At 36.1% G+C, this 14,783-nt stretch overlaps 1 protein-coding gene across 4 annotated transcripts in view; it reads left to right on the plus strand.

Annotated features, from left to right (window-relative positions):
* Positions 1-14,783, plus strand: part of LOC126416717 (carotenoid isomerooxygenase) — a 363,622-nt gene that overhangs the window by 331,421 nt on the left and 17,418 nt on the right. For all 4 annotated transcript variants that reach the window (XM_050084528.1, XM_050084526.1, XM_050084529.1 and 1 more), the window contains 2 exons: positions 3,147-3,323; positions 13,058-13,378. In XM_050084528.1, the coding sequence (XP_049940485.1) occupies positions 3,147-3,323; positions 13,058-13,378 (498 nt within the window). The remainder of the gene's footprint in view (positions 1-3,146; positions 3,324-13,057; positions 13,379-14,783) is intronic.

Genomic DNA, 14,783 nt, shown 5'->3' on the forward strand with positions numbered 1-14,783 from the left:
ATTGGAGTCTCAACATAATGACATTTAAATGTCTCTTGCAGTCACCTATTTTCAGCTTCTAGTGTATTACTCATTTTCTCTCATTTTCCCTAATGGTGTGATTATTTTCTTCCATTTGCCTTTCTGTATTTAAGTACAGGGCTTTCCATTACACTGATTTTTAGCTTTCACACTGAAAATAAGTCAATATCGGTTATTTTACAGAAATGTGATGAACACTTTCATCAGTTGCAGCATACATATTATCAGTTACCTGTGTTTAATTTAAAATAACGTAAAGTGTGTCAGTCATTCTTTTCGTGCCTCAGAAGGTGTCATCTGTCAATTTCTACCTTGCAAGAAAGGGAGTCTTGTGGCACTGTTGGAAGCAACCATCATTCTACTCTCTAACTTTAATCCCCATGCCTCTTTAGCATCCAATGCACATAAAGTTCTGTTTCTCATTCAAAAACTTTAGTATAAGCTGGTGACACAAGCATACTAATCAAAGATCCAAACTCAGCCCTAGCAGACACAGCTCTGATGATAGTTGAACAGGTCTACAAGTGGTTCACAGCTAACATATTAAGTCTTAGCCTCACAGACTTGTATTACGTAATTTCAAAAAAGCAGTAATGACCTTTTAGCACCACGAATAGACATTAATGGTTATACACTGAAGTGACAAGTCATGGGATTCTTCCTAATATCATGTCCAGCCTCCTTTTGCCTGGCATAGTGCAGTAGCTCAACATGGCATGGACCCAACAAGTTATTGGAACTCCCCTGCAGGAATATTGGACCACATTGCAGCTATAGCCATCCATAATTGTGAAGGCGTTGCCAGTGCAGGATTTTGAGCCTGAATTGACCTCTCAATAATGTCCCATAAATGTTTGATGGGATACACTTCAGGCAATCAGGGTAGCAAAATTATTCACTTGAATTTCCCAGAATGTTCAGATGAATTGAGAACAGTTATGGCCCAGTGACATGCTGCTCTATCGTCCTTAAAAATGCTATCATTGTTTGGGAATATGAAGTCCGTGAATGGCCATAAATAGCCTCCAAATGGCCAAACATTAGCATTTCCAGTCAATGATTACTTCAGTTGGATGAGAGAACCTAGTCCATTCCATGTAAACACAGCCCGCACCATCATGGAGCCACCACCAGCTTACATAGTGAATTGTTGACAACTAGGGTCTATGGCTTCAAGGGGGTCTGCACTATGCTGTAACCCTACCACCAAATCTTACCAATTGAAATCGGGACTAATCTGACCAGGCCATGATTTCCAGTTGTCTGTAGTCCAACCTTTGTGGTGACAAGCCCAGGAGGGGCACTGCAGGTGATGTGCTGTTATCAAAGGCACTCACGTCATTTGTCTGCTGACATAGCCCACTAATGCCAAATTTCGACACACTGACATACTAGAGGCATATGTTGTACATCCCACATTGATTCCAGTGGTTATTTTGTGCAGTGTTGATTGGTAGCACTGACAACTCTATGCAAACGCCACTGCTGTTGGTCATTAAGTGAAGATGAAAGTCGGCCACTATGTTGTCTCTGGTGAGAGGTAATGCCAGACATTCAGTATTCTCAGCACTCTCTTGACACTGTGGATCTCAGAATATTGAATTCTCTAATGATTTCTGAAATGGAATGTCCCATGCATCTTTCTCCACCTCCCACTGTGCGTTCAAAGTCTGTTAATTTCTGTCGTGCAGCCATAATCACCTTGGAAATCATTTCATCTGAGTACAAATGACAGCTTTTCCACAACATTACCCTTTTATACATAGTGTACATGGTACTACCACCATCCGTATATATGCAGATTGCTGTCCCATGACTTGTGTCGCACTGAGGTGTACACTCAATGAAGTGCAACAAACATTATTTCTTTGGATACAGTTGGATAACAAGTGAAAATGAAATCAATACCTGGATAAACTAATCAAGCATCTCAACTCAGTTATGTCTTTAGAAATAGCTCTCTTTATGCTGACCTAAAGGAAAAAATTATGGTTTATTTTGTAATTTTTTACTTTCTGTTGTCTTATGGAATTATCTTCTAGGGTGGTGCACCTAAAGCAAATAAAGTGTTTGTTCACCAGAAGTGATCAGTAAGAACATTGTGTAGTATGTCTTGCAGAAGCTGTTTTAAGGCTCTTGGAATTCTTGCTCTCACTTCCCAGTACATATACTACTACATGATTTTTGTTACTGATAATAAAAGTCAGTTTCAGCTGAACTGCATTTATAGTCACAATACAAGACACAAGAATAATTTTCATGTAGATTTTGCCTCCTTGTCTACAGTTCAGAATGGTGATAAGATATTCACTAGGCTTTTGTTTGATATAAAGCAAGAAATTGGGAATCTCTACCAGTTCAAAATAAACATAAAAATATAACTTATTAGTCACTCTTTCTACAAATTATGTGAATATCTGGATTCAGGGACTGAAGAGTTCTCTTAGCTACATGGTGATTAACGATGTTTGTCATGGCACTGTATAACAAGTAGTAACATACTATAAATAGGACTCACTATTTATGGATGTAAAAAAATATTCTCTCTCTTTTTTTTTTTTTTTTTAAAAAAAAAAAAAGAAAAAGAAATAAACATTGTAACCAAGCAAATATTAAGCTGCTAGTAACATATAAACATCATCAGCTATATAGTAAAACTGAGGTAGCAGCAGTTTTCTTACTGAGTTACTGAATTAAATTCACGTTGCATAAGTGTGACAGCATTAAGCAGTATAGTGATGATTTGTTGTTAATATAGCATACCACTTAAGTTTCTATGATGTGTTTGTCTTAAATGTATAAATGTATACTTGCATCCCTGAAAGTTCTTCTTCTTCTTACTTAGAGATACAGAACACAACAAATGAATGAATATTCATATCCAACATAAAAAAGACATTTTAGTTACTTTGATATGCAAATTGTGAAAAGTTTGTAACAGAAGGAAAATGATTAGGATTTAACATTGATGGTGGGCTCATTAGAGAGGGCATTGTAAGAATATAATGTCTGGAATGCATCCATACAGTCTTATATATCTAAAATTTGTTGCATTTTATGGTGTTTACACTTTCTCTTTGTAATTCATGATGCAGCATCTCAACATTCACATTTCTTTGTTGCAGACTAACATATATCTTATGAACAGAAAAGACGGTACACTGGCACATACATTTGTGGCTGAAACATTCTTCTACCTCCATACAATTAATGCTTATGAGTCTGATGACCATCTAGTCCTGGATGTTTGTTGTTACAAAGATGCAGAAGTGTTGAACTGTATGTACGTTGAAGCTATGGAGGTAAGAAATGTTTTTGTAAATTATTATTTTCAGGTCTTGTATTTCTTTGAATTTTTGTTATTGGCAGCACCTGATTTAACAGAAATTTTGTGCAATAAATTTAAAATGTAAGTGAAATATGAATAGTAAGAATATATGCAGCATTGAAGGATCATATACTTGGCAGCTGCTGAGGAAATGAGGGAAGTGCAACTGCAGCATGCCAATAAAAAAAACTAACTTAATAACAATGCACTACGCATCAGAAAAAAAATGTAAGATACATGAGAAAGGGGGGGAACACACAAGGCATAAGAAATAAATTGGATGGAACATTGTACTAATGGTCAAGATGAAAATTCCAGAACATTGATAATAATAAAAGCTGATGATAAGTACAATAATTTCCTCTACTCTGAATCTCCTCTAATCAAATTGCTCTATCTATCTTGTTACTCTGTTAGTTGTGAAGGAGGACATTGTCTGAAGGCTTAATGACAATTCTAATTTTGTTTATGTATCTGTCAACTGCTCAATGCTTTAAATATATGTTAAAGTATAACCTTTGCTCCTTCCACTCTACTCCAACAAGAACATTTCACATTTTACTAATATAAATTGGTTACACAAAATATATATGATAATCATTAAAGTAAATACATGATATTAACCACAGCACAGTACATTACAAGGCAGTACAACCATTAAGAAATGTATCAGTAATATAACGGGACAGACAGAAAATCTACTCACCAAGCAGTAGCAGGGGAACACACACATGTGAATGTTAAGAAAATCTGCAAATTTTTGGAGCCAGTGACTCCTTTTGGCAGAAGGGTTGAAGGGGAAGGAATAAGGGTGAAGGAAAGGGACTGGTGAGGTTTAGGAAATTGGGAGAGTTTGGAAACATCACCCAGAACCCCAGGTCAGGGGAGACTTAGCAGACAGCATGAGAAGGTAGTTCAAAATATAAACATACATAGAATTTATAAGTGTATTTTATGAGGACAGGGCAGGTGGTTGACTGTGACCTTTCTGAAGAAACCATGCTGGTAAGTCTCCCACTTTTGGGCAACTTTTCCAAACTGTCCCCATTTCATAAATTTTGCTAGTCCTTTTTCTTCACCCCTCTTCCTTCCCCTTCAACTCTTATCCCAGATGAAGAAGGCACTGACTCCAAAAGCTTTCAAATTTCCTTAACCTTTCTGTGTGTGTGTGTGTGTGTGTGTGTGTGTGTGTGTGTGTGTGTGTGTGTGTGTGTGTGTATTCTCCTGCTGCTGGAAGGCTAGTAGTTTTTTTATCTACCCAGTTACATCACATTTTCAAAAATTGTTTATCCTCGTTGATACAATACTTATGAAAAGGGTAGTTGCTACTCACCATGTAGCGGAGATGCAGAGTAGCGGATAGGAACAACTAAAAGACTGGCAGAAAGTGAGCTTTTGGCTGACAAGGCCTTAGTTGAAAATGTACAAAACACACACACACTCTCTCTCTCTCTCTCTCTCTCTCTCTCTCTCTCTCTCTCTCTCTCTCGCTCTCTCTCTCTCTCTCGCTCTCTCTCTCGCTCTCGCTCTCTCTCTCGCTCTCTCTCTCTCTCTCTCTCTCTCTCTCTCTCTCTCTCTCTCTCTCTCTCGTACTTCATACTGCTGCACCATATATTAAATGTACATCTCCATGTTCCTTTAAGGAATATTGCTCCATCTTTAACAACTATTCAGCAACTGTACACAGTGGCATTCTCAATCACGGAAGTAATGCTCCATCGTTGAGAACCAGTTATTGGCTGTAAACATTGGTAAACTCTACCATGGACACATTTAAGATGACTGCACATTATTTCTTCAGTATTGTCACCAACACTAAAGCAGCAGGCAGTTGTTTCTTATGAAATATGTTGTTTACAAAGTACAAACTTCATGCACATTGCTCTTTCAAAGCCTCTTAACAGCTGAACTTCTTGTTTCTGACCATTGATTTCTAATTTCAAAATATTAAGTTTAGGATTCTGTGTCACAAGTATGATTTTCATCCAAAATGTATGGGAAAACCTGTACTAGGAACTTAAGTGTTCTTAAATCATGCACATGATTTTGATCCTAAAGGTTTGAGACAACCTGTGTTGGATGCTAAGGAATTCTTAAATGTTTTTGTTTTATGGTGTCTGAGACTTGACCACCTACTCTGCACAACAAATGGGCTTAAATGACTTAGTACTGGACAGACTATTTACATAAAAGCAAAGGTCATAGCATACAACCACCTGTGATGCTCAGAATGATGGATGTGTTGGTATTAAAAGGCACTATTTGATTTCTGCTGCTCAGATTAGGTTTAATCAGACACTTTGCAGCTTCAACAGTAAAACTTTGTGTAATATAATTCTATGGTTGTCAAAGTGAGTGGTTTCACTGAAGGTCTGAAGAATGGTATGCAAAGGCAGATGAAGATAATGTGGAGGAAAAGATATTTTTAACTGCTTTAAATCAAGTATGAGTCTTTATTGAGTTTCTGTGACCACTGTTTACAAATAAATGATTATGGATTGGAAGCTGCAGGGTATATGCTATTTGTTCTGATAAGACAGACATTAAGGAAATAAGTGAGCATGATCTGTCATCCTGTGGTAGAGATGTAACCACTGTTATTTTTAAACATGACAGAAAATGGACACTATTAAAAATACATTACACACAGTGGATGCACTATTAAATTTCCTATTATTTATCACAAAATAAGAAAGACCAAAAATGTCTTCTGTATTTGAGCTGCTTAGTTTTACTTTTGATTTTCTAATATAATATATTTGAAGTTCTTAACATACACATGTAGAATTTATATTTTAGAATGCTGTTGGAAATAGTTAGTGTGTTTCAAATCATGACTTTCGTCATATTTATAATTTAAGTCTTATGCAATTTCATCTCGTTAATTAATTTTTCAACACAATTTGACAAATACAGTAGGACCCTAATTGACTATGTTTTCTTTTATGAAGCTCAAAGCAAGAAAGTAACTCTTTACTGAGTAACAAATTCTCTCTCTGATCGTGATGCATAGTTATTTAGGATAAATAACATATTGCCTTACAGTAGGGGCACTCCTCAGTGGAAATCAGAATAATTAATAACTCCAGAACAAATGTTTTAAGAATAGTTTACAGGAGCTGACATGCATGTAATTTATGATGAACCAAATACTAACATAACATTTAATCTATTCCATGATAAATTCATATTGTTATTTGAATACAGTTTTCTGCATAAGCAAATCAGGAAGACCACTAAACAGCCATATAAAAACTGTGGATCACAAGAGGGATTAAAGTATCTTTTGAAAGGAAAAGGGCAATGTATCTTTTGGCAAGAACAAGTAAGGATCCCTCAGTAGCTGCACACTACAAAAACTACTCAAAATTACTAAGAAAGGTTATTAAAAAATCAAGGAAAATGCACATAATTACAGAAATCAGTACTTTCAACAACAGACTTACGGCTGTATAGAATGTAGTGAAATGAGAGAGAGGACAACCAGCCATAGAGCACAACAATGTCACTATTGAACTGAATGGAAGTGATGAGTCACAGGTAGCAAATGCACTTAATAATCATTTCTCAAATGTACTAGAAAGCATAGGAACAAACAGTTCGAAAGCAAAATCACAGCAGTATGTTGACAATGTAACTTTCAAAAATCAATCATATGAACACATCACCAACTTCTCCTTCTGAAATTAAGAAAATTCTACATTCTCTCAAAAATAAAAGCTCATCTGAATTTGATGGTGTTTCCAGTAGAGTGCTAAAAATTTGTTCTCACGTATAAGCACGGTCTTATCTGAAATATGTACTGCATCTCTACCATAACTCAAGGCTTTTTTCAGAGAGACTGAAATATGCCATTGTTAAACCCCTCTTTAAGAAAAGTGACGAGAGATATGTCAATAAATACCAACCTGTTTCACTACTGACATCATTTTCCAAAATTTTTGAGAAGGTGATGTGTTGTACAATAGTATCTCACCGTAGCAACAATAGGATCCTTAGAAAATCACAATTTGGGTTTCAGAAGTGTTACTCTACTGAGAATGCCATTTACCTCACTCACCAAATTTTACAAACATTAAATAATAAAATATCACCGGTTGGTATTTTCTGCGACCTCTCTAAGACATTTGACTGTGTGAATCACAATGTTCTCCTAGATAAATTGAAGTTTTAAAAGATTGATGGTATAACCAACCAGTGGACAAAGCTGTATCTAACCAAAAGAATGCAGAAAGTTGTATTTAGTAATTCAAGCAATGTAGTCCAGAGTAGTGATGGGGAGCTCGTGAATGAGTCGTTCAAATGAACGCTTCACTTCATTGAAGTGTGAACTAACCACTCAATTACAATGAACTGGTACTTCAAACTCTTCACAGATAGCACACTCCACACTTTTTTTCTAGTTCACTCACTCTCTTCCCCTCTCCCTCTCCAACTACATCGACGCTCGTCACTCATCCTCCCTTCCCTTTAGTCCTCCCTCTACTGCCTGTCGGCGAATCGCGCGGTGTTTGTGGGGAACGACAGGTTTAGGAAGGGTTGGGGAGCTGCTTCCTGCAGTGCTGACATCATTACCCGTGACTTTTTGTGCAGTTCAGTTATTCTTCGCGTCTACGGGTAGCCTACCGTTGGCAGCGCTTGTTGACAAATGAATATTAAAGATACAAACGAAGAGGCTGGCTGTGTGAGCACGCACAGCCAACATGAATATAAAAGGTTTCTTAATAACACTGAAAGAGGAATTTTACCTGAAATCGTACCAATGACTACAGGTGACAGTTCACGTTTTGAATCTGGAAGGTTATTATTCTCAACAAAAATAAAATCTACAGGAAAACTCAATAATTACTTAACTAGGTATATAGACTTTGTGACAGTGGTAATCATACTCATTCCATTTTGGATTAAATTTTTAAAGGAGCATAAAATTGGACTGAATTTCGTTGGTAGCCCTAGTTTTCAGTCCACGAATACAACAAATAATGTTTCATTTGGGCGCTTCGTGAGAAAATGTTGAGCAAGATTAAGTGTAATACCTTCTTTATATGTGGCAGGCTTCTCTGTTTATCTTTCTTTTGTCCCCTTCGACCATGCTCTATTTAACTCAGATGCTGTAAGGGCGTAAAACGTTGCGTGCGCGTTACTGCATAGTTCGGCCATCTGTTGGTAAAATTATGAAGTATTACGAAGCTTTATTGTACGAGCGAGGCGAAGCGAGTATAGCCGCAGCTGAGCGGCGAACTGGGGAACTTCGCCAGGCTTCCGTACTTCATGAACGAACTACTTCATTTGAACGCTTCATGGCAAAGAGTGAAATGAATGAAGTAGTTCACGGGAATGAACGAGTTCGACCCATCTCTAGTCCAGAGACATAATTCTGTTTGGAAAGAAATGATGTATGGTATTACCCATGGTTCAATCTTAGGTCTACTACTGTTCCGCATATATAAAACGACCTTCTGTCTAGTATACAACAAGCAGAATTAGTTATTTTTGCAGATGACACTAGTATTGTAAAAGAAATCAGAGCTTGTTTGGAGGCATACAGATAGTAGTATTTCCTTCTCTACAGTGGTTCAAGGTAGCCTCTTCCATGCGCCGTATGGTGGTTTGCAGAATATGTATGTAGACGTAAATATAGTTGTAGAGTAACATACTGCAAAACCACTACTAGTCATTCCCTTTCCTGTTCCATTTGTAAATGTTTTTGTTTTATGGTGTCTGAGACTTGACCACCTACTCTGCACAACAAATACATACAGAACTAGAAGAAATGGTAAATAAAGTTCTTAAAAGTTCTTATCTGTGAATGGTCTCACCATCAATTTTAAAGACACAACAAATTTGGAGATACACATCTAATTGTATTACAGCAATGATCAGAATAACACATGGTGAGGAAATGATAAAGGGGGTGGAAACTTCAATATTTTGGAGATCCGTATTGATGATAATTTAAATTGGAAAAAATGTGTTTTGGGACTCCTGAAACGAGTCAGTTCAGCCATATTTACACTTAGAATCATTGCAAATCTTGGGGAGAAACAAATAAGTAAGCTGACATGTTGCACATTTTTATTCAATAAGTTCATGTGGAATAATTTACTGGGGTAACTAATCTTTAAGAAATAAGGTCTTCATTGTGCAAAAACCTGCTGTAAGAATAATATGTGGTCCTCACCCACCATTTATCTTGTAGACACCTGTTTAAGGAGTTGGGCATTTTGACTACTGCTCCACAGTATATTTATTCCCTCATGAACTTCGTTGTAAGTAATCCACTACAGTGAATACTATAGTGAATAGTGTTTTATTCATCTCATAACATACAATTTCTAATCATATGATTAGTGTACAGCAGACAAGTCAAAAAAATCGATAACACAAATTCGGCCTAATTGGTACAAAGAATTTTAACATTAATATAGACATTTATTTTTCTTTCCTCCCTTTTGTGAAGGACAGCTACATTTACACACAAGACTATATGTAAATTTATCCTGCTCAAATGTTCAGTTCATCCTTCATGAACATTCAAAAGGAATCATAAGGTACATAATTAAAATAGTAGGAGGAAAAATGACATTCATTACTCCACATTAAGGTTATCATTAGCACAAAAAGAAGGTGGTGGGTAGGAATTACTAACTCACATTTGTGTATTTTTTTTCTTTTTGTAAAAAAAAAAATAGAAATGTTCAGACTATAACTGGGTGTACAAATTAATTTGTAAAATGACTTGTTCCACATTATTATGAACTATAGTAGATCATGTCTCAAGCATTATCAAAATGGATACTGAATTCATTTCATCCAAGAAACATTTTTTTGAGTCCTTAAATCCATTCAATTCAGTGTTCACTAGGCTTCATGCAATTTTGCATTTATTGCAGGAGTTGCTATTATAATCATTTTTGCCTTACATCTAACTAATCTGATTTCTGACCTGCATTTGCTTTCTAGTTTCATGCTTCATAACTTTTGTATTTGTTGTAAAGAAATATAAACAAGATTGTAATCCTCTGTAGAGCAGGTGGGGCCACACATGCATTGGTTTTGGAGTAACTTTTACAATGGGCTGTATTTCTGCACACACTATCTTTTGTTTCTGGTTGATGTAAACCCATATATTGACGATTTAAGTTGCGATACACAGGTATCTCTCTGATAATTTGTGATTGAAAATGACAGTATGTTCAGGTGTCGAAAACATAACCAGGCTTCATTCCCACAAATTACTCGTACATTCAATACACTGCAAGAAACTTAAGATTTACACATTTTCTATGGAGCAATCAGCAACACAAAAGACACTGTACTGTAGTTCTGAGCTCCCACTAAATTAATTTATGTACCTCCTTGCTTTTTGTTTGTAGAAACTTTCAGTTGTATGAAGCCCCATGGTACAGAAAAGTCTAAGAGGTCTTCACTTAGAAAATTTCCATTCATACACAACATAACTTTTACTTCTTTCTGTACAGGATACTCAGTTCATCAGTTTTATTTCTTAGGGATATGATATTTATAAGCAAAAATAATAGCAAATTGTCATTCCATAAAGTGGATATGAACTATTGTGCAATGATATATTCCCTTTTGCAACCTTCTCTCAAATGGATCTACTTTATTCACATGGGCTGCTAAATTCTTTGAAGTACTGGGGCCAGCACTAGTAATGACAATGTTTCCCCGGTGCTAATCATGAAATATATTTGCTTCTTTTCATTAAATTTCTTGCCCTAGTGCACACACATATTGGAGCACTTATGGTATTGGACACATGCTGGCTACTTGAATGTGGAATCACCTTATTTGTCTGTGAATGTTTTTGCTGAATATGTTGTACTTTCAGTTTGATTTATCAATGAATTCTCACTTCAGTGAGTGTTTCATATTAAAACAGAAAGCTCAATTGGTCTCATATTCAAGTTTTTAGAATATTTAAATCTTGTAAAAATAACAAAACATTATCTCTGGCATTCATAGTAAGGTACCTAAGGTCACATTTAAAAAACTCATTCATGCAGGTGGATAATACAAATGTACTATCATGTGACTGTCACAGACTCCTGTATGCAAGACATGGAAATAAACATCCCTAACATTCCATATTCCTAAATTTCCAGAAAGTGTTTGACACAGTGCTCTATTACAGACTGTTAACAAAAGTCTGAGCATACAGAATAGGTTCCTAGATATGTGAATGGCTCAAAGACTTCTTAAGTAATAGAACCCAATATGTTGTCCTAAATCATGAGAGAAGGATACTGTCAAGAATACCCCAGGGATGTCTAATAGGAGTGAGCAGCAATCTGCAACTGTTCATTGACAGTGCTGTAGTGTATGGGAAAGTGTCAGTATTGTGTGATAGTAGGAGAATACAGGATGTCTTAGGCAAAATTTCTATTTTGTTTGATGAATGACAGCCAGCTTTAAATGCAGAAAGATGTAAGTTGATGTGGATGACTATGAAAAAGAGTCCTGTAATGTTTGAATACAGTAATTGTGATTAAATATCTATGCTTAGCAATGCAAAGCAATATGAAATGGAACAAGCACCTAAGGTTGGTGGTAGGGAAGGCAAATGATTAATTTTGGTTTATTCGGAGAATTTTGGGAAAATGTAGCTTACCTGTAACAACCTATAAAGGAGATTGCATATAGAACACTAGTGTGGCCCATTATTGAGTGCTACTTGAGCATTTAGGATTCCCAGCAGATCAGATTAAAGGAAGACATTAATGCAATTCAATTCAGAAGAGTGCTGCTAGATTTGTTACTGGCAGGTTTGATCAGCAAATGAGTATTACGGACATGCTTCATGAACTCAATTGGGAATCCCTGGAGGGAAGGCGATATGACATTCTTTTCATGAAATATTATTGAGAAAACTTAGATAACTGACATTTGTGGTTGTCTATAGAATGATTCAACTGCTACCAATGTACATTTTGCATAAGGACAGAGAAGACAAGATAAAAGAAATCAGAGCTTGTTTGGAGGCATACAGATAGTAGTTTTTCCTCCACTACATTTGCAAGTGGAACAGGAAAGGGAATGACTAGTAGTGGTTCAAGGCAGCCTCTTCCATGCACCATATGGTGGTTTGCAGAATATGTATGTAGTCATAAATATAGTTGTAGAGTAACATACTGCAAATAGTACAACATCAACATCCCACGTCCGGCCATCCTGATTTAGGTTTTCCGTGATTTCCCTAAATCGTTCCAGGCAAATGCCAGGATGGTTCCTTTGAAAGGGCATGGCTGATTCCCGTGCCCATCCTTCCTTAATCTGATGAGACTGATGACCTTGCTGTCTGGTCTCCTACCCCAAACAGCCACCCAAACCATAACAGCAACATGTTATTTTTTTGTAATAATACTGAATGAAAGCAAGTGGTATTTTTCCTACTAACAAAATGTCTTTATGATGCTCCTGAACAGAAATTAAATCTAAAAATATTAGTTTTAAATGACATACTTTTTTGTTAACTTAAATACAAACATTCAGTAGGATAATATTATTGAGTATTATAAGATAAGCATAATAAATGCAAATATCTGTTAGTAGAAAATTTATTAATATTTTAGTCTAAATTTGGCACTAAAAACTGTTGGCAGTAGCCTTATGTTTTTAGATCTGAATTCAAACTAACAGTGTCATAGATAATAACAATATCTAATGCATTGTTTCCTTCTTTTCTAGAACTGTCACGATAATCCAAATTATGCACAAATGTTCAGAAGCCGTCCTCTAAGATTTGTTCTTCCTTTGGGAAGTACAGAAAAATGTGATAATGAAATTCAAGACATAAATGACAACAAGAATGAAGAAAACTTAGTGAAACTCAAAGGCAGCAGAGCATTTGCTTTCAAATTACCATGTGGAAACATATTAGTGAAACCGGAACTTCTGTGCAATCTTGGATGTGAGACACCTCAAATCAATATCGCTGACTGTTTGGGAAAGCCCTACAGATATTTCTATGCAATATCAGCTGATGTTGACATAGAAAACCCAGGCTGTGTAAGTTATTTTAAATTGCAAATAAAATTAATGTTCTTTCTTTTTTCTGATGGAGGTATAAAATAATCTCTTAACAAAACAGGGAGACGTACTAGTAAAAGTAAATTTTTCAACAGTTGTAATTATTGATAAGAGAGTGTTTAGTGATAGATCATGTATCATTATTGTCAGCCATTTTGCATTGGAACAATGGTTAACAGCGGAAAAACTGGAACATTATCTTGGTATTTGGGATAAGTAACAAGTGCAGTAATATGTTGCTTTCCATAAAGGGGGTGCTTTTCTTTACATTCTATGATAATTTTAGTTTTGTGCCATTAAGTTTATCTATTAATTGAAACATTCTGTTCAGGACCAGGTCAAAGATTATCTTTACTAATTTGTGTGTGAAAAAGTGTTCCCACATGAAGAAAATATCTTTGGTAGCAACATTGCATTGCATAATGGGGGGGTTAATGCAAAGATGTCGAGGAAATATACTTGACACTGAAGTCTACATTCTAAACTCCATATTGTCTTTTATTAATCTATACCTTTACTTGTTCCCCATCCATGACAGTTCTCCTTCATCATATGGTCTATAGAACTTGATAATTACTGAATGAATATTGTTTTCTATATGCTGATTTTGTAGACATGGCATCATTTGCACCTGTATGTGTATCGCGGTAATAATTTATGTGGGTCACATTGCTTTCCATTATATGCACTCCTCTGGCAAGCAAACACTATGACAGTTATTCCTGATTGTGACAGCATTATTCAGTGAGTGCATCAAATTATAGTATTAGTGAGTCATAGCATGGCCCTTCATGTGCACTAGTCACACTTGGTAGCAACCATGACAATAAAAGGTGACAGGTTTGCAGAATTTTTAAGTGATGATTAGGGCACAGTTGTATTATAGTGACTGATTATTGTTGAATAAAATTTTTGTGAGAAAACAAATGGAGGGGATCCAGGTAGTAGTTTGAGACATATCAATGAAAGAAGAAACACCGTGGTTTGAGCCACTTTATATGTCTTCTTCCACATTAAGTAGTCTTGTTTCTCTCATGCTGGGGTAGTATGCTTCATCACTATTGGTGGCACTATATTGCTTAGTGCTATTTACATTTTTTTTTTTTTTCCTCGCCATCAGTCTACTGACTGGTTTGATGAGGCCCGCCACGAATTCCTTTCCTGTGCTAACCTCTTCATCTCAGAGAAGCACTTGCAACTTACGTCCTCAATTATTTGCTTGACTTATTCCAATCTCTGCCTTCCTCTGTCTTCTGTACCATGGAAGTCATTCCCTCATGTCTTAGCAGATGTCCTATCATCCTGTCCCTTATCCTTATCAGTGTTTTCCACATATTCCTTTCCTCTCTGATTCTGCATAGAACCTCCTCATTCCTTACCTTAT

The sequence above is a fragment of the Schistocerca serialis genome, chromosome 8 (genome assembly GCF_023864345.2).
Source record: "Schistocerca serialis cubense isolate TAMUIC-IGC-003099 chromosome 8, iqSchSeri2.2, whole genome shotgun sequence".
Taxonomy (NCBI): domain Eukaryota; kingdom Metazoa; phylum Arthropoda; class Insecta; order Orthoptera; family Acrididae; genus Schistocerca; species Schistocerca serialis.